This window comes from Xylona heveae (assembly GCF_001619985.1).
Source record: "Xylona heveae TC161 unplaced genomic scaffold L228scaffold_15, whole genome shotgun sequence".
NCBI classification, from domain to species: Eukaryota; Fungi; Ascomycota; class Xylonomycetes; order Xylonales; family Xylonaceae; genus Xylona; species Xylona heveae.
Window position 1 is genome coordinate 152,799 of NW_017264207.1, and position 22,985 is coordinate 175,783.

General features: G+C 49.2%; 8 protein-coding genes across 8 annotated transcripts; 3 read left to right on the top strand and 5 right to left on the bottom strand.

Annotated features, from left to right (window-relative positions):
- Nucleotides 1-560: 560 nt before the first annotated feature.
- L228DRAFT_271603 (hypothetical protein) lies at nt 561-3,051 on the bottom strand (the record flags this gene model as incomplete). Its single annotated transcript, XM_018335552.1, has 2 exons — nt 561-2,592; nt 2,645-3,051. The coding sequence occupies 2 exons, from the start codon at nt 3,049-3,051 to the stop codon at nt 561-563; spliced, it is 2,439 nt and encodes an 812-aa protein (XP_018184528.1).
- Nucleotides 3,052-3,643: 592 nt separating this feature from the next.
- Nucleotides 3,644-6,508, top strand: L228DRAFT_251513 (P-loop containing nucleoside triphosphate hydrolase protein). The gene is made up of 7 exons (XM_018333574.1): nt 3,644-4,080; nt 4,148-4,370; nt 4,450-5,043; nt 5,134-5,744; nt 5,814-5,878; nt 6,003-6,154; nt 6,213-6,508. Exons 1-7 carry the CDS (start codon nt 3,935-3,937, stop codon nt 6,363-6,365), a joined length of 1,944 nt encoding a protein of 647 aa, XP_018184529.1. The 5' UTR covers nt 3,644-3,934; the 3' UTR covers nt 6,366-6,508.
- Nucleotides 6,509-8,397: 1,889 nt separating this feature from the next.
- Nucleotides 8,398-9,086, bottom strand: L228DRAFT_215416 (hypothetical protein; the record flags this gene model as incomplete). The annotated part of the gene is made up of 2 exons (XM_018330079.1): nt 8,398-8,697; nt 8,793-9,086. Coding segments are annotated over 2 exons (594 nt in total), but the record flags the coding sequence as incomplete, so codon positions are not given.
- Nucleotides 9,087-12,065: 2,979 nt separating this feature from the next.
- L228DRAFT_271606 (ORMDL family protein) lies at nt 12,066-12,774 on the top strand (the record flags this gene model as incomplete). The annotated part of the gene is made up of 3 exons (XM_018335553.1): nt 12,066-12,201; nt 12,305-12,663; nt 12,724-12,774. The coding sequence occupies 3 exons, from the start codon at nt 12,066-12,068 to the stop codon at nt 12,772-12,774; spliced, it is 546 nt and encodes a 181-aa protein (XP_018184531.1).
- Nucleotides 12,775-13,260: 486 nt separating this feature from the next.
- Nucleotides 13,261-14,227, bottom strand: L228DRAFT_264099 (hypothetical protein; the record flags this gene model as incomplete). The annotated part of the gene is made up of 3 exons (XM_018334545.1): nt 14,006-14,227; nt 13,708-13,824; nt 13,261-13,649 (listed from the first exon to the last, which is right to left on the bottom strand). Exons 1-3 carry the CDS (start codon nt 14,100-14,102, stop codon nt 13,261-13,263), a joined length of 603 nt encoding a protein of 200 aa, XP_018184532.1. The 5' UTR covers nt 14,103-14,227.
- A 304-nt stretch (nt 14,228-14,531) lies between these two features.
- On the top strand, nt 14,532-17,199 carry L228DRAFT_286211 (hypothetical protein). The gene is made up of 2 exons (XM_018336425.1): nt 14,532-14,967; nt 15,050-17,199. The coding sequence occupies exons 1-2, from the start codon at nt 14,801-14,803 to the stop codon at nt 17,040-17,042; spliced, it is 2,160 nt and encodes a 719-aa protein (XP_018184533.1). The 5' UTR covers nt 14,532-14,800; the 3' UTR covers nt 17,043-17,199.
- Nucleotides 17,200-17,474: 275 nt separating this feature from the next.
- Nucleotides 17,475-19,059, bottom strand: L228DRAFT_251521 (NAD(P)-binding protein). Its single transcript, XM_018333575.1, has one exon. It carries the CDS (start codon nt 18,843-18,845, stop codon nt 17,889-17,891), a length of 957 nt encoding a protein of 318 aa, XP_018184534.1. The 5' UTR covers nt 18,846-19,059; the 3' UTR covers nt 17,475-17,888.
- A 957-nt stretch (nt 19,060-20,016) lies between these two features.
- Nucleotides 20,017-22,511, bottom strand: L228DRAFT_286213 (hypothetical protein). Its single transcript, XM_018336426.1, has 3 exons — nt 22,308-22,511; nt 21,165-22,246; nt 20,017-21,098 (listed from the first exon to the last, which is right to left on the bottom strand). The coding sequence occupies exons 1-3, from the start codon at nt 22,441-22,443 to the stop codon at nt 20,319-20,321; spliced, it is 1,998 nt and encodes a 665-aa protein (XP_018184535.1). The 5' UTR covers nt 22,444-22,511; the 3' UTR covers nt 20,017-20,318.
- Nucleotides 22,512-22,985: the final 474 nt, after the last annotated feature.

The following is a 22,985-nucleotide window of genomic DNA, read 5'->3' on the forward strand; positions in this document are numbered from 1 at the left end:
CAAGAGGGACCAAAGCAGGAATCATATTATTATGGACCGTGGCTAGAAATCGAGAGGTCCTTGAAACGCTGACGATCAGGTTCAGGGCCGTGGACTGGGGAATTAAGTATTGGGTCTATGCATTGAGGCATGCAACATCTGAGTGCGCTCAGATGGCGCAAGTGTGTCTCTTGCATTGATGCTCTCCTGCCGAGATCGTCGGGGTGCTCACGGATTTATCATGAGCACTATCTGAGGTCGGGTCAAATCATCCCCAAAAGGGTGGAAAGCAATGGAGCTTCATTTGAAGTAGTAATCTAGTTTCGGCATCTGAAGGGGTTTCAATCGAATTTACTGAGAAGTGACGTGCTTCAGATTCAGTTATCTCTCGCACCGACCCTCGTGTGGGGCCACTACTTTAAATTAGTGAACAACAACTTAATAATTACTATGGTTTTCTTGAGGTGTATAAGCCCTTAATTCGGCTTGATTAAGTGCAAGCAATGGTCATGTCGAAAATGGCCCATAAAGTTCTAGCTCTATAATGCAAAATATTCTCATAAAATGATTAAATTCCTGGGTTATTCCACGTTCTTGACTTTATCTGTTGCTTCTTTGGCATCAATGTCGTTGTTCAGGGTCTTCCATCCGCCCAGATCAGTTTCTTCGTCAAGATATAGTCCCAGAGGAGCAGCAATTTCATGGGCAGCAATGAAGCGGTTTCCAACGGGAGAAGAGCCAATGATGACTGTTGATTTTGTTTTGCGATCTGGGTCGGATGTTGCAGGCGGGTCCAGTAATCCCTCTGAATGCACTATTGAGTTGGGAGGAGGAAAGTAGTAGATTGCCCTCTCGGTAGAAGATTGCGGAAGGAAAATAGGTTTAGTTGTCACCGTAACCTGGGATTCCTGTTTGTGATTGTGAAGTTCCCCATTCTCAGTGTGGGACGATGTACGGAGGGCGCCGTTTGGGGAACGAGTACGGGTTTGGAACAGCGGAATCCTTATAACTTGCAATTCCACAGAGCTCTTGACTAAGTATGCATATTGTTCAGACCAGGTGAGCGTATAACCATATGGAAAGCTTGCTGCCGGAACGTATGGTTGGTCGGAATCGATTGTGGTGCCCAGGGGAATGGCAATGCGGAAAATTAGTCGTGGTGGAACGCGAGAGGCGTTCATAATAGAGAGTCGATGCGTCGAAATGTGTAATGTGAGGCGTATCAGGTCTTTGTTCGGCACACCCTTGTTTCCATCTATTCCTTGTGCCTCTTTATTGCTCTCATCCTTTTGCGACTCAAGTGCAGCAACATGTAGGTATTCTCCCCCACCCGAGAATTTGCATTTGATGGAGGCAAGTTTTGACATTTTTGACGCGGTTCTCACGAGTTTCCGGATGAAATAACTGTTTTCCACGAAATCGGCAAAGAGAACCTCTCCATCGCATAGTGGCCAGACAACCAGTGGTGAACCAAGGTGAAATACTGGCGGCGATGAGAAGAGCATGTCTGGAAATACATGGTCAAAGTGAAAGACGGCGGTTCCAGAGAAACCGTCAATTATCTCCAACCTCCCTCGCTCGTGGGCAGGACACTTGCGGATCGATTGGCGTGACCGGTCGAGAAAGGCTGCAAAGCCAGTGCCGCCCTCATTCTCACCGTATCCGTCATCTTCGGAACCGGAATAGTAGCTTTCCTCGTATTCAGAATCCGAGTCATAGTTTTCGTCCTCTTCCTCATCTTCACTGGGGTCGCAGTCGATTGTTTTGTTTTTAGATGCATCTTCCAGCTTAGAAAGGAATTCGTCTGGATCTGCATCGCTGATATCGGACGAGTCGGAATCTACTGGATGCTCTTGTTTAACGTTTGTATCAGAGAGCTTTTCCAGATCGTCTTCATCAGACAACTCCAGCTCATTGTCAATTTTGAGTTCTGATTCTGAAGAAAAATTGCTCCACTCTTTGATTTCATCAGATCGAGTGGAAGCTGAATCCTCGCTATATGACTCGTGGGCGGAATTGGTCTTATTGGACGAGAAATTACTCTCAGAGTCCAACTTCAAGGACTCGGCATCTTCGGATAAGTTATTACCGTCATCCCGAATCTTGAGGGAGGCCAGTGATGAGGCAAATGATGATGTCGAAGAATTATTTGTGACATCCAGTTTCTTATGTGAATCTGGGTGCTCATATGACGCCCCGTCGAGATCAGCAAATAATTCCCGTAGACAGAGGTCAGCTCCGTCATCACGGTCGTTGCAGATGAGGTTGTCGACACAGAAGTCGTCTCCTGAGATTGATCTCCTGGTCGCCAAAGCAATGAATCCGCCAAAGCTTGCAATCTCCTCAAAGTAAAATTTGCTGGATCCATTCAGTGGAACGAACGTTGTGCACTTCGGAGCATAGAATAACTTTGATCCAATGCGCAGAAAGCGAAAGTCGGAGGTACAGGAGATTGCTGGCGGCCTTCCAGCCACACCAGACATGGGATGAGTGTACAGCGATACATGATATTTGACCACCTGCAGAGTCTGTTCGCGTTTTACAATTGCCTTTTCTGAATTTATCATCAACCACCTCGTGCACAAAAAATTTTTCCCATTGGAATCTTTGTCACTGGTAGTATCGTCAGTAAGGCCTCACTGCTACATGAAGAGTGCCGACTCACTCGTTTAAAGGTCTCACGACCAGCATTTCGGTCCCTTCATCGTTAACGCATTCAAAGCATGATATTTCCCTTGGGTCTTTACTTTCCTCCTCATTCAAAAGGAGGAAGCTTGTGTATTGACTAGGTCCATGGGACAAAAGGTTTCCAGACCCCAATGCACCCCATAGACATCGGTCTAGCTCAAACGGACCGTCGCTTTTTTTTGAGGCATGCTCCTTCAAGAAGTAGCCCCATTCACGAACAAACGCATCATATTGCCTATTTAGCAATGCCCTGTTGGGCTGCTGTTTTGCAGAGTCTCGCGGCAATTGATTCGTTCCGTTTTCGAGAGGATGCTCGACTTCAACTTGATAGCCATGATTTTTCGCTCTAGAAGCAGACGCTTGTCGAAGCCATTCTTCTACCATGCTCCTGGACCACTCTTTCCTCGCAAAAGCCTCGTTCGAGGATGATTGTGAAGTCTTTGTCCCAGGCAATGCCGCTGATTCCCTTCTGGTAGCTTGTTAGATATATTTGACGTTCCTATGGTGAAACGACCGACTTACAAATTTGACACAGTCATCGTGACAACAGCGCTTAATCAGCTGAACAAAACCAATAACGTGGATACGTGCGATGTTTCTGAATTCTTCATTTACAATGAGTTGCTAGTAATTGTAACTGCAAGAGAGCAATTGTTGAACTTCGTCTCTCTTTTCAGATATTCTGCGACAGTGCCTTTCATACTTCATCCAACCCATGTAATATTTCCCCACTCCCCCACAATTAACTTAGGCTGCCGCAGCAGCCTCAGCGATCATCAGGTGACTATAAATTGATGTTCATTGTGCTGGCAACCTATCCGTCATTAGTGAGTCATCCATACATTTCCAATTTGTCTGTACAGTCAGGCATTGCTGTGGCGAGGTTGACAAGGCAGCAGTAGCGCAGGGGCCAGCTCACCTTATTGTCATAACCAGGACGAATGAAAACCCACATTTACATCTCCACGTCTTTTGACTCAGCTGTAGGTGCAGTATAGGCAATGATGTGTCTCAATGTATATTCCTTGTCTTTCCATAGGCAGCAGCTTGTCATTTGACAATTACAATGGATTTGGAAGCAGTGGAGAGGGGGGCAGCCTCCCGATTCTCAACCGCTTAATACAAGGCGTCCAACTTCTTTCCCGAGCTTCCAGGTTGCATAACCAGCTGAAGCCCGCAATATTATTTAGTTCAAAGCAGCCGCTCTTCTAAATTTTATTCAATCCTCAGTTTTTACTCTGATCGACAACCTGTATCATCGACGACGATGGAGACTGCCAGACTCCTTTCAGAGCGGGCGTTGCAACTCAAGCAACGGCCGCCAGTGAGAAAGAATGAGAAGAGTGAAGGGATGAAAGACGACCGTGAGCCCAAGAATGGGCGAATGTTGCGAGTCGATCAGATCTACAACAAGTGCGATTCCACTAAAGTTGGTTGAGACCGTTACTTAAGCACCCCGCTAACAATAGCGCCCTTTCAGAAAGGACCGCCAGACACACTACGTCAAGACCGCCAAACCATCATTAAACCAGTCAAAGCTCGAGAAGCTCACCAAGACTGCATTGGTCGTCCGGCGTGTGATTAACGATAGAGGTCTTGTCTCTAGGGTGGAAATCGACATTAGATCGGTCGCACTCAAGAATGTGTTGGCGGAAGTCTTCAAAGGAGTGGAGGGTCTGCAACTTAACAAGAGTCCTCCAATGGTGCGATATCAGTCATCTTCGGTACTATCTTCTAATGTTTTGTTCCAAGCTAATATCACATTTTATTTTTGGATCTTAGGCATATCCACAGCTTCTGTTCCATGCTGCTCCTGGGCTCCTAGAGCTATTAAAGGAAGAGGAATCCAAAGCAGAGCCCAATAAAACATTAATCAACGACATTAACACAGCACTTACCTTTGTGCAAGAAGACTTTTCCGAGCAGATAGCAAGCTTGAACTCTCTTCGCGAGCATGGCGAAATTACGTTTGATCTACTGTGGGCCATCTTTTCACCTAAAACGCTTGTGTTTACCCAGCAAAACTCCATGCTCGAACCGCAAGCGGCAAGGTTTAAAAAGGGAGACTACGGCACTCGACAAAATGGTACTGCATATTTCAGCCTTCGATGCGAAGTTATCTCTCACGACGGCCAGGATTTTGGTTACGGAGAAGCTTGCTACACCATTGATGATTTTGAGGGAACGAAGAAGACTCACGAGCTTCCGGTGTTTCCTTTCTCCGTGCATCCAGCGAAGGAGGCAATGCAAGAGACTCTCCTTGAACGCGGCCGAAAATTCATCAAGCTCAGCATTGAGCCAGTATGCAAATCATACACTGGCTTTGGGGTTTATGAGCAGAAAATGGGACGGTGTTCCCAAGAACTCCAATTTCTCGTAAGACTCTGATCCATTGTTCCTCTCGGTCAATTCTACTGCCCTTTCAATGAACTTGTCTATATGATTAAAAGCTGACTCTGGATCGAGGCGACTGGCCGCATAATGATTGACCCAGTTGAATTCCGGCAACAAAATCCCAATTCAATGCTTCTCCCCCCATGGGTTCCCACCACCATAAGCGCAGAGAGCCTTCCGGAAAGCGAGCTTCTTCTGTGCAATCACCGCCTTCAGGGATTCAGTTTTCCCAAGAAGCGATGGGCCACATTTGCGGTTTCTAGCATCTCAGATGTTGTGTGGAACGAAAAGGCCATTGATAGGCTAGTCATTGATTCCCGGCGTCGCCGGATCATTCATTCGCTCGTCAAGTCTTACCGCAGTGAGGGCAATGTCTTTGATGATATTGTCCAAGACAAGGGCAAAGGATTCATTGCTCTCTTGAGTGGTAACCCCGGTGTTGGTAAGACATTGACGGCGGAGGTTGTGTCTGAAGTCACTAAGCGTCCGCTGTACATGGTCTCCGCGGGAGAGCTAGGCACGACTCCAGAAGACGTTGATATGCATCTGGAAATGGTGCTTGAAATTACTCGACGCTGGGGATGCGTGCTACTTATCGATGAGGCGGACGTTTTTCTGCAAGAGCGTGATGGTCTTGACATTGAGCGCAATGCTATTGTCAGCATCTTCCTGCGCCGATTGGAGTATGTCATTGCTTCTCCTCAAGCTGTTGCCCTAAAAGTGAAGATAAGATTAACACCTTAATCTTACAGGTACTTCCAAGGCGTACTAATTCTAACCACGAATCGACGGAGCATGATTGACTCGGCATTCCAAAGTAAGTCATATAATCTTTTTTTCTCCAAACTTTGATAGAGATCGAATAGCCTCTCTATCCGTCTTTTCTTACACCCCATCCTTAACTTCTAAAAGGTTTTTTTCGCTGACTAACCCTTCAATAGGCCGTATCCACCTTTCGCTGGTATATCCCGATCTTGATGTCAAGAGTCGCACTATCCTGTGGAAGAGCTTTATCGACAGTGTCCCAAGCGGCATCAGTCTTTCCGACAGCGACATTGACGAGCTGGCAAAGGTTCCCATCAATGGACGACAAGTACGTAGATTTTTTTCTTTTGTTACTCTTCCTCCCTGCCCCTAACCATAAACTCTAGATCAAAAACGCAATATCATGTGCCTTTCTCATCTCGCGCGAGGAGACGTCTCCACTGGGCTTGGAAGACCTGCGCGCCATGCTCGACCTCGTCACCAACGAACAGAGTTCTGGACCTGGCGCTTCTGGTTCATCTGACGAATCTAGTTCATGAGTTTCTTTGTCCTCTATACTTTTTTATGCAGAGATCAGCTCACGTTGCTCGCATTTCTGTCGTAGATTCACAATAGCTTAGATGCAATAGTCATGCCACGACACACAGAACAAGAAGTAGAATATACCATCTCTGCTGAATCCTCCTTATGCTCCAGCTTCTCGTATTCTCTCTGTGATCTTTTCCGTGCACCATAGAAAATAGCACGTTATTGACATTGACTCACTCTGCCTCCCATTGTAACTGACCATTCCCGTGCCCTGGACTTCACTACCTTATGTACACTACCTTATGTACTGAATGCTCCGTGCCTCGTTTGCTTTCATCTCCTATACATTCCCCCGCCATATACCCATGCAAAGATGTTCTTGACAATGTGGGGATGTAAAGAGGAGCAATGAAATATAGAAGGGGAAAAAAATAATATGTAGAAAAGAAGAGAAAGTAAAAAGGGGAAAACAAAGTGTTTTCTTTTCAGGTCCGATGCTTCGTCCACGCATTCTTCGCCGCGCTAGGCATGGGTCGATATGTCTCGAATCGTCCAGGGCCGCGTTTCCCTCCTCCTCCTCCTCCACCACCTCCACTACTTCTTCCACCATCCGACCCACCACCTGCACGGCCTCCTCCACCACCGCCACCACCACCACCGTAGCCGCCGCTAGAACCCTTCCCTCGATTCCGTCTCCCATTACCACTGCCGCCTTTGTAACTACTACTATCTGTACCACTGCCGTACCCTGTGCGATGGTATCCACCGCCACTGCCTCCACCACCACCACCGCCGCCGCCGCCGCCGCCACCGCCGTAGCCGCTGAATTTGCCCCTACTTCCACCACCATTGCCATTGCCTGATGCAGAAAACGGAGGACCGGACGAAGAGGAGGGGAGCGGAGGAGGAGGTTCGTTTGGAAGAGGCGGGTGTGAAGAAGAAGATGAGGAAGGATGATAGGCGTCGAAGAGTTTGTTATATGGTTTCAAAGAGGGCGGAGGACGAGGAAGAGATGGATAGTTATTATTCGAGGAGTTTGGATAGTTAGGAGGAGCGTTTGCGTAGCCTGTTGTGATGAGAAGAAGAAGCGGGTTGGTTAATAGGTGTCCATTGAATTGTATCGTGTGAGTATGTGTAAGAGTGAGAATGGGGGTGAGCGGATGAATGATGGGAGGAGGAATGGGATGAAGGATGGGATGAAGGATGGGATGAAGGATGGGATGAAGGATGGGATGAAGGATGGGAAGGGGGACGAGGAAGAGAAGAGGAAGAAGAAGAAGAAGAAGTTGTTGAAGATGCTAAAGGGTTAGAAAATGTTTGCTGCTGTTGAGACTTCTTCCTTTCCTTCTTCCTCTTCTTCGCTTGTGCAGTTGATGACTGTAAAGGTGCTGGCTGCTTTGCTGAAGAAGGAGCAGTAATTGAAGATGATCTTATTGGCAGTGATATTTTTGATTGTGCTGGATATGTAGAAGCAGAAGTATAAGAAGAAGAAGGAGGAGGAGGAGGAGGCAGATTTGAACAAGTTGATGGGTTTGAAGTTGTTGTGTAAAGTGGTGCATGATCAGAAGCAAAACAGACAGTTGGACAGGGAGTAGTAGTCGACAGTCTACTTGTCGTAGTTGTCGAGTCATTAAACGCACCAGTAGTAGCTGCGGCAGCGTTTCCTACACTGCCGCCGATTCGGATACTGCCTTTGGCAGCTGAAGGTTTTCCTCCTGGCCCACGGCCACCTGACCGACCGCCCTTTCGTCCGCGATAAAAGTTCGACGTATCGCTATCCTCATCGTTGCTGACATCACTTCGCCTGCCGCTGTCGCCTCTCAGACCAGGTCGCTCGTTTCGTCGGCCTCCCTTGGCGTTCGGTGCTCGTGGTGGTGCTCCTCGGGGTCCGTGAGTGGGCGGAGCAATCATCGGGGTTGGAACCGCAGGGGCACCTTCAGGGATGGGTAGAGGTGGCGCATTCGGATCGATATAGGAGAGCATATTGACAAAGGAAAAGGTCAAGCCGTCGGAATGGAAGGGCAACCCCCTGGGTCTCAGAGTACAGTCGACGCCATAATGTCCATCTGAGCCACAGTAATAGCAGCCAATTGTCATGGAAGGAACTTTTCGCAGAGGGACAATTGCCGCTGGGTTGTAGAAGCGCCATATCAGCGAGCACGCTTGCTCTGTGTGTCCGAACTGATTGCACAGATCGCATTGGACGCCGTCCGCAGCAGCGGACCGGATGAGTTTTGATGGACATTGATCCTTGCTATGCCCGCGTTCGCGGCACTTGGGACATCGAGTGATTCGAGGGCATGCAGAAGAGAAGTGGTCATCCAGGGCATTGCAAGCAGTGCACTAGGGTTGTGTTGTTAGATCGGTTGATCGTGTTATGGTACTGGAATTGGGCATTCTCTGCATCAGTGGGAGGGGAAAAAAAGAAAACGACGAACCTTGAGTGAAGGACAGATCTCTGAAGCATGGCCTTTGCCGGCACATACGAGGCATGTTACCGGCTCATCTCGATCCTTATCCGGGATGCCCGAGAGATCCTCAACATCAATCTCATCAATTGTGCCGTCTAGGCCTCGAGCGGCTTCGATCCGAGGATCGAATGGCGCGGTAATATTGTTATACCTATTCTGTAGATCGCGATCCTGAACCGATAATTCGCCAAGCGTCTTGAGCGGCAACTGCAAGCTCTGAGCGTTGGCGGCGTCTCCGGCGCTAGCTTGTTGATTGTGCATTTCAACCGTGATCGGCTGGGTGGATGATTCCTTGGGAGGTGGGACGTAGTTGGATTGTGAGTACTTTTGAAGAAAATCATCACCTTCATCATCCTTTTCTTCTCCGGCAGGTAACGGTGCAAGGCCTTGTTGTTGTTGTTGCGCCCTGTTGGCTGGAGGTTGGTCGACATTGAGGAGCAAGGAACGATCAGCTTCGCTGTTTGAGCTGAGTTCACCCACGTCTTCATCTGAATGGTCGTCATTATTACCCTCGTCCGAGTGCTCGCTCCGTTTGTCTAGAGCTGCAGTAGATGCATCGTTACCTTCTGCGGGAACTCTGAATTTATCCAAGAATGTATTTGGGTCCGATCGCTTGTTGCGATATGATTCATGGAGCCATTTGACGGCCTTTAAAACCAGATGCCTCTCCACCTTAACCTTCGCCTCAGTTAGAGACGTTAATGCCGCAGCAGCAGCCTCGCGGGACACGTATCGGGAGACCACGTTTGGTGAATCGTCATAGACATCTGTCAAGCCTTCGCTTCCCACATTGGCGATACACGCGTAGATGGCCTGTTTCGTTTTGATAAGAGTCTTTTTCGACGGCGATTTCACTCCTTCAACAGAGTTCCGCCACGACTGACGGACCGCAGGGCATATGTGCAACGAACAACCTTCCTCTATCAAGGGAATCAAATCGGAATCTCCACGGCCATCGTCGTGAAGCTCAACGGTTGAGGCAAACAGCGGTGCGACGACCTCAAAAATAGGCATTGGATATATATTTCCGGCTTTAACGTAGTGTTCCCTCCGCCATTTAGCACCAGTTGAAGCTACTGGTGAAGTCGTCTGTTCTTGTTCTGTCGTTGTGCTGGGAGGAGGAGGAGCAGCGGCGGAGAGCTTCGGACCGCCGAGCGACGTTCGAATTGTGGATTTTGTCCGGTTCCAATCGACCGGCGGTGCCTTTTGCACCTCGAGACCGGAGTCTTCGGTGACCGGTGCATTTCCCCCTTCGTCCGCAGTGTTCCTATCCTGCCTCGATTCGTCGTCTTCCATGCTCTCCCCTAGGATGTCCCCAGCTAATGAGAACAAGCCTCCGGATAGGTTTACATCGTGTTGCGCTTGTTCTTCCGGCCGTGGTCCACGGCGCCTCTTTTTTTCTGGTGAACTTCCAGTTGTAGAGGGTGTTCCTGCGCGTGATGAAGGCGTAAGAGAACGTTTCTTGCCCACAGAGGCCGTACGTGAGTCGTCATTCGCTGGTTGAGGCGGCATTTTGGGCGGTTACGGTTCTGCTCTTGAATTTTAAGGAGATGTTCGGTGCAAAGGTGCAACGGTAACACACTGCATGGACATTGGAAAAAGTAGCTGCCAGGCCTATCACGGAGGCAATGTCGTGGGGGCCTATGGTCGAGGGCGTTGTGGATTGCTGCTCGTGTTGTCCCTTGTCCCGAATAATTCACTTTTGCTGCTTCATGACGATAAGTTGCCATTTGCAGTTAGACCCGTAGACATTCACTTCGGACTAGCGCAATATTGCTGCGGAGCGGAATAACTACGCATCCGATAAACTCGCTGAGTCATCGATTTACCCGGAATCTATTTCTCCAGAAGGGGAAAAGGCCAGCGGACAATGGAGGATGAGAAAGCGGATCACCAAAGCAATCATCGTTCCATGTGCTCAAGGAATAAGGTCCCTAATGGGGGATAAGAAAAAGAAAGCACTACATCTTTTGCATCGGGATCTTCGGCATGATCCCTACTCTACTACTATGCATCTCTGTTAACAACTGTTCCATCTAGAGTAACGCTCTCGTCCCGAAAAGGCGGGCCTGGCCTCTGTCCTTGGCGTGTATATATACTGAACCGGGGGTCGTGCAATTCTTGGGCGGCAGAAGCAAACAGGGAGAAAGAGATTAGTATTTTGTTCTAATTTCGAATAGTCATTAATGTATTGTAAATTATTGTGTTCATTAGCTAAGAATTGTAGGAAGATTAGTAGCCTGACCCGTGGACGAGGTTAGACTGTTATTGTAGGCTCATCAGGCATGTAATCGGTCGTTTGTTAGAGCGGAAGTAGGCGATACGTAAGCCCCGACCGCTGCGGGACCCTCGGAGACCTGGTGGCCTCTCCCATCCCATCACATCAGACGTTCCGCGAGAGATTCATAGAATTATTTCCCTTAACCCTCCTACCCACTGTATTACCTTCTAATTCTCCGCCACCAAATAACTTTTTTTCCTCCACCACATTCATCTCGCTCTTTCTGTACCTTCCGTCCTTCAAGTCTTTCCGAGACACACTCCACGATTCTTTTGTATTCTATTATATCCTCTCTGCGTCTGCGCCACTTACAGCTCCTACTACAACGATCGCCGTTTCTTCACATCTCCCCCCCTTTGGAACCAATTCTCTCGACTGCATCGTCTCTCATCTCTAATCAATTCTTGTCTGCACATTTGTCTGGTCCTACGACGTTGACCTGACAGAAACCACACTTCTCACATTCGCTATCCCTTTCGAGTGCTTTCAATTCGTCTATTGCAAAGCTTCGCTACCTTGAGAGGCCACGCATTGCGTTTGACTTCACCTCCGTACTCTTTATCCGACAGGACAGGGTATGTAAGCATTTTCCCCGGAAGATTTGGTCCGAGCACATTCCCTGCCCATGCATGCTCTTTTTTTAGGCTGCACTCTTGCATAACGATAGCCTTTTAGCGTCCCTGGCGAATCGGGACAGGACAATTGCTGACTCCTCCCTCATAGCAGACAGGTCGCCGCCCACTCGTGATACATCACGAATCTCAATCTCACACTACTTCAAGCAGTCGCTCTCAACTCCTACGGGTCCTCCTTTGATATCACTTTTCTGCTCGACTCTCCGTCTTCTCCTTTTCCCCTTCGCCGTCAGTGCCGCCCAGCTCCCTTCCCTTTTAATGTCCCGCACTATTTCTTTCGACCCTACCCTCCACCCACCGCCGCAGTCGTCGTCGGCGGAAAAAATGAGTGAAGGGACTAAAGGTGGCCGCCGAAGGCGGTCGAGCAGTTTGCTCTATACCGAACCGCCAGAATCTATGGAGCACAGGAGTGACCAGGAAGCTCTGCCCAATGGGAACGCCGACTGGGTCAATGCTAAAGGTGCGTGGAAGAAAGATTTGCCCCAAAAAGGTCCACTTGAAGGGGTGCAATCTTAAGTGTAGAAAATGTGTAGTGAACAATTACTAACATTGTCATATTATAGGTGCTTGGATCATTCATTTTGTGCTCATACTTGGTCTCAAACTGCTTTACGGCAGCATTCCCGGCATCTCTCATGAGACGTCGTGGACATTGACCAACATCTCCTACATGTTCGGTTCCTACGTCATGTTCCACGGTGTCCGTGGTGTTCCCTTCGAGTTCAACGCAGGCGCTTACGACAACTTGAATATGTGGGAACAGATGGACAATGGCGACCAGTACACGCCAGCCAAGAAGTTCCTCCTCATGGTGCCCGTCATGCTCTTTCTCCTGAGCACACATTATACTCATTACGACCTGACGTACTTCACCATCAATTGTCTTGCTGTGCTTGCGGTTGTCATTCCAAAATTGCCTTCGGTCAGTACAATCGCCTTCCCATTTGCCCGCGTTCTGGCCCAGCTAACATTTTGCATATAGACGCATCGGATGCGCATTGCTCTGTTTTCGGGTGAGCCCGAGGATCGATAGCGGCGAAGTTGCTAAACCCCCTAGTGTGGTGCCATCATCTTCGTCGGCCGTTTCTTTGATTGTCATTTAGCGATTGGATGCCTGGTCTTTTGTCCCATCTCTTATATGCTGAGCATGCCGTCTCTCGTTGATTGCTAGGCAGATCTAGCGCACATTCATAGTTGTTGGCTTTGTCCGGAGCGTCGGACCCTCCTCCTCCTTTAAAGTCTCGCACGATCAAAATGCATGCTCTTTCTGGGTGTTTTCTTCTCCTTTTTTTTCAGAGGCGTCTAATCTCTACATTGCGTATTCACCCAAAAAGTCACGTCATTAGTGTCGCCAGACTCTCTTTAGTAATTCCAATTCCCAAGTTCCTTTGTCAAGTCCTGCGTGCAAATCCTCTTTTGGTTTCGGCGCGCTTGAGCGGGTATTTCCTGCTATTAATGCACATCGTCACGGATATTGCGTAGGCCTTGCCCCTGCAATCGTTAAGAGGCCCGTTCGCTTTCAGCGCTTACTAGCTGAGGGACTCCAGCTCTCCGGCTGCCAGTCTTGCCCGGGGTTGCTCGGCTTTTGCGCCTGCTCCCATGAATCCTTGCCTTTAGTTGATCTCCTGGACTGTTCTTTCTCCTCGGAACCGGTGACGCCGCTGTGTCCCCCTTTATCTTCGCCCTGCGCTGTCGCGGCGCCGCCCAGGACAGATGCTCCTGAGCCCTGTGACTGCATCGCTGGTTGAGGCTGAGGGTGAATGTCGGCGTATGAAGGTAGACTGGCCCATCGCTCATCGGCTCGTGCGGCAAGTTGTTTGATTTGTGTCTGGCGGATCAAATCTGCTTCTTGTTCGGCGATCGACGGAGGTGTCGGACGGACATGACGGAGCCACTGGTGCCATTGCGCTGGCGAACTTGTTTATTTTTTGGACTCTTACACGTCGAAGTGAAGAGATGCACTCACGATTGACCTGCACATCTGAGTAGTGTGTGCGACGACTGTGATGCACAATCCGACGCAATCTCTGAGCGTTCATGTGATCTTTGAACTCCCAGTACGTATTTCCTGCCAGGTCCATGCCTGAAAATATCTAAAATCAGCTTCTTGTGTTTCATTGTCATGAACATTTCTAAACCGATGATAAGCGGAGGCGTCTTTAAAGGCAGAGTGGTGTGACAGGGCAAGAGAAGTCCCAAGCATGTCGACGAATTTCAAGTCACAATATTTTTTTAGAATATTGAAATGTATACATTTCACATACCGACTAAGAATTGTCGACGCCACGGAAGCCGTAGACTCTTCCAACGAAACCATAGCCGTCGGATCGGCCCGACATGGGAAGACGCTGTGGAGGTCATCGGCTATGTGCGGGTGGCACTGTCCACTATGAAGGTTGAAGGATCAACGTATCGTAAAACGTATTCGCAAAACCTTCGAGACCAATACCTAGATGAAGAGGATGGAAATCATACTTTAAAGAAACAGTTGAAGAGTATTGGTGGTAATGAAGGAGCGGCTATTGGTTGTTGGGGGATTGTTGTCATCGTCATACGGTGTGGCGCAGGCTGGGGTAAAATGGGGACGAGGGGAATACCCGTTGTGGCGGTGTTGAATAAGCTGTGGCTTACGTCCGGGTCAGGCTCATTTCCCCTTCCCCTCCTAAGTCGTCAACCAGCTCTTGACAATTAACACTTTCCTGCAAGACTACCTGTCAGCTGGAGGCTGACGCATATAATATCCTCCCTATTGATCCCATCTTGCAGTATATTCATTTATGATATCCTTTTCTATCTATTCTGGGCTACTGTGGTGTATCTGCCTGAGTTAAAACACCCTGTCAAACGTTCCTTCCCACTTTCGTCATCCCGCATTCTTCAAGAAGTCCGAGCAACAGCCGACCCCTCCAATCCCTGATACTCCACCTTTTTTTGTTTGGGAGTCCCAATTAAGTCTCACAGTGTTCCGCAGCGCTATATATTCACACATTTTCACATTCAGCGCTCTAGCCGGGCATTTCCAACTAGTTGACAATCTCTGAACTCTCTTGAACGTGACCATGGCGTCCGTGACGTCTCTCGATCGGGACTTGCGCAATATGCGCTTGTCAAAGTATACCCCGCAGGCCGCTAATGAGGCCCGCGACTGGATTGAAGAATCACTTGGTGAGCGATTGCCGGGGGGAGACTTGCTAGAGGCTTTGAAGAGTGGCGTCGCGCTGTGCAAGTAAGTGTTGTGATAGTTGAAGTTGCAAGAGGATTACCTCTAGGTTTCGAGCATATGCTGACAAGGCCATTGTTCTGGCTAGGTTGGTTAATCTTGCCGTGGGTCCACCGGGTATCAAATTCAAGGCATCACCTATGCCATTCGTACAAATGGAAAATATCTCGCACTTCTTACATGCGTGCCAAGTTGCGCCACTCAGTTTGCCGCCCCATGACGTCTTCCTCACTGTGGATTTGTATGAAGGCAAAGATCCCGCACAGGTATTGCAATGCATCGGTGCTTTCAGTAGGGCCGCGCATAACCTTCGGCCGCAAGTGTTTAAGCGCAGTATTGGTCCGAAAGGGAAGAATCCGGCAATGAGCCCGCAGGCAACTGGCTCCAGCACTGGTGAGGCCGGTATTGCAGGGCTCAGAAAAGTAGGCCCAGGTATTGGATACTCGAGTCCTGGCTCCCAAAGGTCTCCGGCAAGAGCAATGAGCCCCGCTTTGACGGGAGGTTCGAATATCTCAAAGACTTCGGCCGATGGTGCCTCGTCTCCTCGTGGAGTGTCTACGTGGAGCAAGAAGAGCGACGAGTTCGTCACTAATCCGGCATGGAATATTCATCAATACGGATACATGGGGGGGGCTAGTCAGGGAAACCAGGGTGTTGCATTTGGCGCACGACGTCAAATCACTTCTCCTTCACCGGCTATTCCGAGCCTTGCCGAAAAGCAACGAAAGCGAGAACAGGAAGAGCAACGACTGCGGATGCAGGCAGAAGAGGCGGAACATAAGCGACGGTTTGAGCGAGAAGCTGAGGAGGAAAGGGAACGGCTTGCTGAAGAGAAACATTGGGAAGAGGAAACTGTGAAGCAGCGTGAACTTGAGAGACAACAGGTTGCAGAAGAGCAAGCACGGTGGCGGGAGGAGGAAGAACGGTGGAAGAAGGATGAAGAGCGCCGAGTCAAAGAAGAAAGAGAAGTAGAACAGCGCCTCGAAAACGAGCGAGAACGGAAGAGGGCGGGGAGCGACGCGCGACTTCGGGGCCAGTTTCTCAGCGAGTACCAGGCCGAGCGAGGCGGTCGGGCATCCCGATCTGCCAGCTACGACAACCCTGAACTACGCGCGGAGCGCGAGCGGGTTCGAGATTTGGAGCGGCAACTCGAAGAAGCGCGCGACCGAGAACGAGAATACGAACACGATCGACACAAGCATCACCATCAAGAGCATCAGCGTCACAACCTCCAAGCGCACGACCTCTATCTCCGCGAAAAGGAAGAAGCAGAGAGAGCTGCACACCCGGCCTCTCACCTGTCCGCCCAGAAAGACAGCGACGAGGCTTGGCGGGAAAGCGAGCGTGACTATCTGCGCAGAGAATGGAGCAGAGCGCAACATGCTGACCCTGAACCTGCACCACCTGCACCTCCAGTCCATCGTTCCGGCGCTCGTTCGCCGTCCTTTTACCATCGCGACGATGAACCCTTGCAGCGCCGCTCCCCCGTCCCTCCAGCTCGTCCCCTTCCCAACCCTGCGGCAACGTCGCCCCCTCCACCATCACTACCTTCCCGCCCGCTTCCGGATCCTGTTGCCTATGCCGCAGCAAATGCAAACCGCAACCCCGCCAACCCCGCCGACGCTTCTTCTGACACTACGCCCAGCTCCCACCCCGCAAACGTTGGACCAAACCGCACCGAACGCTTCCTTGCGTCCAACCCTGCGCCTGCCGCTCCCAAACCACAGTCGCATTACCCCTCTGAAATCGGAATGACGTCGACCTCTGAACGCGATGCCGAGGACGCCCGCCGTGTCGCGTCACAAAACAAAACCAAGGCTGGCGGATGGGCTAGCAAATCTCTCCTCGAGCGTGAAATGGAGCGTGAGCGGGAACGACAGCGCGAGTGGGAAGCAAACCAGGCGGCGACTCAAGAAGCAGCGTCTAAAGGCCAGCGCGAGGATGGCTCAGGCGCTGGACCCGGACAGTCCTGGGACGTCAATCAGTATGGCTTCTTGGGAGGAGATAGCCAGAATCGAGGTGCAGGCGGGATCAACTTTGGTGGAAGAAGGCAGATTATTGGACCTAGGCCGCCCCGTTGAGTCTGTTAGTTTGAGTTTGTTGGTCTTATTACCTAGGTTTCTTGGACCTTTGTAAGGCATACGAATATTTATCAGGCTTGTCGGAGTGAATTTACGCTGCGTATCTCTTTACTCTGCCGTTCTTAACTTCCACTTCTTCTTTGTTTTTTTGTTTTTTTTTTTTTTTTGCCACTACTACTTGCGTCGATGACATGGACAAGTTGATTAGTTGTCCATTATACACTTTTGCTTTTTATCTTTACAATTGCCCTAGCCATACCCATTTTAACACTGTACTATCGTTTTATTCTTTTACGCTTTGTATATATTTTGTGGTTTTGTTTTGTCCTTTTTCTTTTTTTCCCCTTTTTTTCCCTTTTTTTTCCCCTTTTCTTCTTCTTTTCTTTTCTTTTTTTTCTTGTGTCATCTTGTGTTGCAGTCGTCTGTTCTGTCTCGAAGAGAAGATTGTGCAATCGTCGAGTACAGCGAAGTGATACAGCAGTGATCCTTTACAGCATGCATAGTTGTTATCTATCTAGAGCCTGACTGTAGGTAGGCACTAGATGCATATATAGCTAATTCAGTCTGTTTAACATCATTTGGCATAGAGGTTCTGTTCAGGGAACGAGTTGTGGGGCAGTGAAATTTCCTTGTTAAGAATATGTACTTCATCTCTTATAGAGATATTAAGGTGGGTTAGAATATGGGTTAAAAATTAAAATAAAAAAATACAAATGAAATCAATGAAAAAGAAAAAAGAGAAAAAAAGAAAGCAATAATTTGATTAAACTAATTATTAACCTCGCAAAGAAATTCACACTGGTTCCCAGCTCTCTACTCCACAACCATCAATTACCACCCCAACCCTTACTCGAGCTTGAAATCAGACAAATCCAAAAACTCCTCAAAGGTGGTCAACTTGCCCCTGGTCACCTTCGCCGTGGCCTCCATCAACTCCTTTGTATTTGGTCCATAATACCCAAACTCATCAATATACAGCATCATCTCGGACAACATGTTCGCGCCCACGGGGGGCAGGAACTGCTTCCACATCTCGACCGGGACCTGCTTATACACCACCTTCCTGCCCGTCTTCTTCGCCAGCGCCGCCGCAATGCCCGCATGGGTACACAGCTCCGTCGACGCCGCGAGCGTCTTGCCCTCGAACTTCTCCGGGTCTGCCAGTATCGCGCCCACATACTTGCCCGTGTCGTGCTCAATGTCGATCTGCGGGATCAGGCTGTCGGGCTTCATCACGCTCGCAATCGCGTAGATGCGGTTGCCCGCCTCGTCGGTCTCCCCTGTCGGCCGCGGTCCCATGTGGCCCGTGTAGTTGGTCATGAACCCGCCAGGAGCGAAAAACGCGCTCTTAATGGACTTGCTGCGGACGTATTGCTCGACTTTGGCTTTCGCGTCGAACCCTTCCACTTTGGTGTATTTCCCGTGCGAGACCTCGCTGACGTGTGCGAGCGTGCTGAAGATCAGGAAGGACACCCCCGCGGCAACGCAGGCGTCGGCGATGGCTACCCCCTGGGCGTATTCCCGTGCGCCAAAGTCCGCGGTGTCGTAGACGGTGTTGGTCATCCCGAAGACGGTGTGGGCGTTGGACAGAGCGGAGGTGAGAGTGGACGGGGAGAATGGGTCGGCGGAGACCATCTCGACGCCCCGCGAGGAAAGGGATTGAGAGGCAGCGGAGGATGTGTTGCGCGTTACCCCCCGCAGGGTGTATTCTGAGGATAGGACGGGGTCGTTGAGGACGTAGTTGATGAGGGACCCGCCTTGGTTGCCGGTTGCGCCGAAGACGACGAGTAGTTTGGGAGCCATTTTTTTTTGTTTAGTGTTGGATGTCTTTTATTTTATTTTTAATTTTTTTTTTTGTTTTCTTGTTGTTGTATGCTTAGGGTGTTGAGATGTTTGGTGTAGATGTCTTCTTTGATTTTTATATCTTGTGTTGCTGTCAATTGGCAGTGCAATTGGTGATAATGTAGTAAGGATTGATAGTTCCGTAGCGGCAATGGCAATGACAATTATCAGTCCGAGTGGAATGCAATGCAATGGAGCTGTCTCGTCTTTCTATCGGCGGGGTGGGATTTATATAACCATATATTTGTAACTGGCCTTCCCATCTGGACTGCTTTGTCCGGTCCGAAGCGCCGGAGTATGCGAGAATAATCAAGAAATTGGGTAACGTTATCCACAATACAACAGTAATACACAGTATTCCGTAATACACAAACAATCTCAATATTCATAAAAAATGGGTTTAATGCTTTTAATGGTTTGTTCATCCCGTTGCTTGCTTTGGTAAACCCAATGCTTTTTGCTCTGCCCTGACGGAGTAGTTAATTCGATGATTAGGCCATAAACATTGTAAGGAATAGGATGATGAGGTCATACATTTTTTCTGTACTCTCTATATCTCCACGTGGATTTAACCTCCGATTTACACAGAACCTTTCACCGAACTACCGAGCCCCGAATCAGGTACAAAGAGACTACTACCTAGGTAGTTCCTACCTGACCTAAGCTCATGAGGATGTGTAGATCTACGACGATGAAGTGTAGTGTTGATTATTCTCGGTCTTGAGTAATAAGGGCACCGACACCACCGACACCACCGAGATACCGAGATACCGAAATACCGAAATAATGAGTGCTGTCCTCGGCCATAAGAAAGGAAGATATATTAGGGACAACGGGAGCAGGCTTACTTCTAGTCCTGCCTGATCTGTGCTTTGAGGAAGCTATACAGGTACTGTACGGAGGAATTAGACAGCAAAATGTAGGATAATCCACGAGTAGAGCACAAAATTTGCACAAATTCGCACAAAAAGTGTAAGCCAGGTAGGTGCTTATCTCCGATTTCCCCGCGTAAGCCAGTTGGCAGATCTAAAGCTATTCTACAAAGGGTAAATACTAATCTAGTAGGGGAGTAGTGGATTGTTAGTGCGGGTTGCTTATTTTGCGAGATACTTTGTACATGTGGGCTCACATAATCCACGTAAGATATTTACATTGTGTGAGACGAGACCTGGGTTGAAGAAGGAAGTACAGTCTTAGAGAGCAGGAGAATGGACGCTTAATGTGGAAAGTTGTATGATTGAGGAGAAGAGTAGTAGGTTGTTGAGAAATCTACTTTCATTAAGCAGTCGAGGCAAGATAGGTATATTTTATAGGTGAAGAAGGCTCTAATGCGTATATTTGGTATCTGGGTAGTGATCAAAGGGAAGCAGAATATCGAGCGCTGGAAAGGGAAAAAAAAAAAGAGATGAATGAATACTCGCGAGAAGATGGAAGTCAGGAGCTGTGTATCTCAGCGTCAACCGCCATATGATCCGAGTCTGTTTCTGCCACGTCCACCAAGACACGAAGACGCTCTGAGCTTGTTCGAAGCCATGTCCAGTCGGGATCTCGGGCATCTTCCTCTTTGATATCGACTTTGTCAGGACTTGCTCGGCTTGTACTGCCTGCAACCTTTTTCCGCTTGCGTCCTTCAGGCTTGGCTGCCTTTTCTTCTCGTGCCGCAATGCCTTGCTCGACAGCACGTCTCAGCGTTCCTTGACTGGGGTCTTCGTCCTGTGATTTGTCTACACTGCCTTCGTTTGGTTCCTGCGACGACGATCCTAATGTTGGCGAACGGCTGAGCCCGACATGCATTGCTAGCAGTCTCATCAAGCATTCAAGCATAAGACTGACTTTGGCATTGTCGGCAGGCCCTGCAGAGGAGGCGGCAAACGGAAGGAAATGCCTTTCGAGCAAATCTTGCGTGAGAAAATCGGATAGCTCGCTACTGTCACGGAGCGATGTAGAATCACCGCTCTTGCGGATGCGCTCGCCTCGAGATCCTCGAGCAGGTCCAGCGCGAGGTAGTGCTGGTGCAGATGATGCTAGCATGGACCGCAACAATAGCTGAACGAGGGAGGAATGTGCAGAAGGGTTGAATGTGGGAACGGGAATGGGAGAGATGAAGAGGTTGAATTTCGCCAATGGAAGTGGGCGCAGATGATCCAAGTAGAGATCGTAGAGAGACGTGATGGGTGTAAAGCTGTCAGGAAGTGCATGTGATACAGCGGATAACTACACCATTGTGAGCATGTATCAAAAAGAATTAAAATGAATAGAAGAGGGGATGGGGAGACGAACCAAGTATAAAAGTCGCCGTCGTAGTTGGACAGCCTCCATTCCGCCAAGCGGTTCGGAACCATTGAAAGCATCTTCGGAAGAAAAGGAGGGCGAGTCGAAGACAGTCATGGAATTTCCTTTCGTATCTTCCTCTGCCTTGACTGCAACGCGCCGCCCAGGTCCGCCTCTTTTTCGTTTTCCAGATTGTTCTGGGGTGCCATCTTCAGCAAGGAGCTCTTCCAAATTGGCATAGGGATCGGCTCCAGTATTATCGTCATCGTCGTCGTCGTCCTCATTCTCGTCTAGGTAGTCTCCAAAATTATCCTCATCAATATTGACTCTCTGTTCGCGTTTAAAAATTGGGTCCTGTTTCCTTTTGCGCTCCTTTGTTTCCTTTCGAAACACCTCTCGAAATTCGTTGAGGTTTGTACTTGAACCGTCGGCGAATATAGCACGTACGATTCGTCGAACCCCTCCGTAGCGATTCAGATCCGTACGAAGATACCTCGCAATCAGGCTATTTTCAAGAACCTCAAGCTCCTCTTCTCCGTCCTCATTATCCAGCCAGAGGTTTTCTCTGGCTATCCAATCATCCTCCAATACTTCTAGCATGGTCTCCAGCCATAGCTTCCATCGCAGCCACCGCCTCTTCCAGCTCACAGAGCAATTAAATGCCCATCCCACCACATGCCAAAAATCTTCTGCCAATGCATATAGTCCACCCTCGTTTGCAATCTCCGAATTTATTGCGTCAGCATCCTCGTGGCGAGGTGCAGCAATCTGCTCCGCGGCGACTCGGCGTCTACTGCTTCCTCCTCCACGGCGACTGACAGAGAGGCCAGTGAACGTGAAAGCTGTACCAAAATCCGCATTTATCGGGCCCATAAGCTTGTTTGCGATACGGACCAGCCGTACTGCCGCATTGGATGCATGAACAAACTCGGAAGACCGAGCTCTCGTCGTCAAGCCGGGATGTACAATCAAGGTCGCGGCCAGCGCAAAATGTTGCGGCGGGGGAACATAGGCTGGGACAGCATGAGGAAAGCCCCAGGTGTCGGTGCCACCCCCAACAAGGTCAAGTAAAAGCGACAGAGCTTGGTGGTCTGTATTCAGAACGTGAGTTTAGGCGCCTTGAAGGCTTCTTGAGTGTATGAGGCGACCTACAAAGCTCCTCTTCAAAATAGATGATACAATGCTGCCGAAGCTCATACGGCAATGGCCTGACGGGTCGATATTTCTTCTCTTGCTTCGAATTCTTCTCTGGCCCTTTCTGGGTATCCAGCAAGCCTGGAGACGTCATCTTTCTTTTGGAGCGTATAGGCTCATCAGGGCCTCCATAGTTCTGTCAGGAAGACGCGCACTTTCGCGTAAGCGCGTTAGGCGGTAGAAGGGTGGGGAAACATTTACAGCGATACAGCGATAGAGTTTAGCGAGAATACTCTCTAATCTCCTTTTGTCTACAGTTATACCCCGCCAAACCGCCATCCAAACCTCCAACTTCCATCTTTATCTAGGGAAGTTGACCTGCAATTCACTCCAATCACCAACATGTCGATTAGGCAATGAATTAACCAATCAAGCAGTTGAAGAAATCTTGAACTCAATTAGCGGTCAACCTCAAAGGTGACTCAACTGGCAGCGACTACGATTGCTCAACCACCTCCCACGGTCTCTGATCATGAAGGACGAATATGTGTGCATCATGAAAGCAAGATGCTTTGCGTTGCTTACATTTATTTAATGCACTAAAGACCGCAGCTTTGCATGTGCATGTCAAGTACACCAATTACTCGAAATTGGTTGTTCCTGTCCTTGGATTTATTTCGGAAGCGCTCCACGCGC

Excerpts from the sequence above, each read along its gene's own strand:
- L228DRAFT_251513 (XM_018333574.1), top strand. The coding sequence starts at position 3,935 with ATGGAGACTGCCAGACTCCTTTCAGAGCGGGCGTTGCAACTCAAGCAA. Across the intron at positions 4,371-4,449 it reads TTAACAAGAGTCCTCCAATG|GCATATCCACAGCTTCTGTT; the intron begins GTGCGATATCAG and ends TTTGGATCTTAG. Across the intron at positions 5,745-5,813 it reads ATCTTCCTGCGCCGATTGGA|GTACTTCCAAGGCGTACTAA; the intron begins GTATGTCATTGC and ends TTAATCTTACAG.
- L228DRAFT_286211 (XM_018336425.1), top strand. The coding sequence starts at position 14,801 with ATGGCGTCCGTGACGTCTCTCGATCGGGACTTGCGCAATATGCGCTTG. Across the intron at positions 14,968-15,049 it reads AGTGGCGTCGCGCTGTGCAA|GTTGGTTAATCTTGCCGTGG; the intron begins GTAAGTGTTGTG and ends TGTTCTGGCTAG.
- L228DRAFT_251521 (XM_018333575.1), bottom strand. The coding sequence starts at position 18,845 with ATGGCTCCCAAACTACTCGTCGTCTTCGGCGCAACCGGCAACCAAGGC.
- L228DRAFT_286213 (XM_018336426.1), bottom strand. The coding sequence starts at position 22,443 with ATGACGTCTCCAGGCTTGCTGGATACCCAGAAAGGGCCAGAGAAGAAT. Across the intron at positions 22,247-22,307 it reads CTATTTTGAAGAGGAGCTTT|ACCACCAAGCTCTGTCGCTT; the intron begins GTAGGTCGCCTC and ends TTCTGAATACAG. Across the intron at positions 21,099-21,164 it reads GACGGCGACTTTTATACTTG|TTATCCGCTGTATCACATGC; the intron begins GTTCGTCTCCCC and ends ACAATGGTGTAG.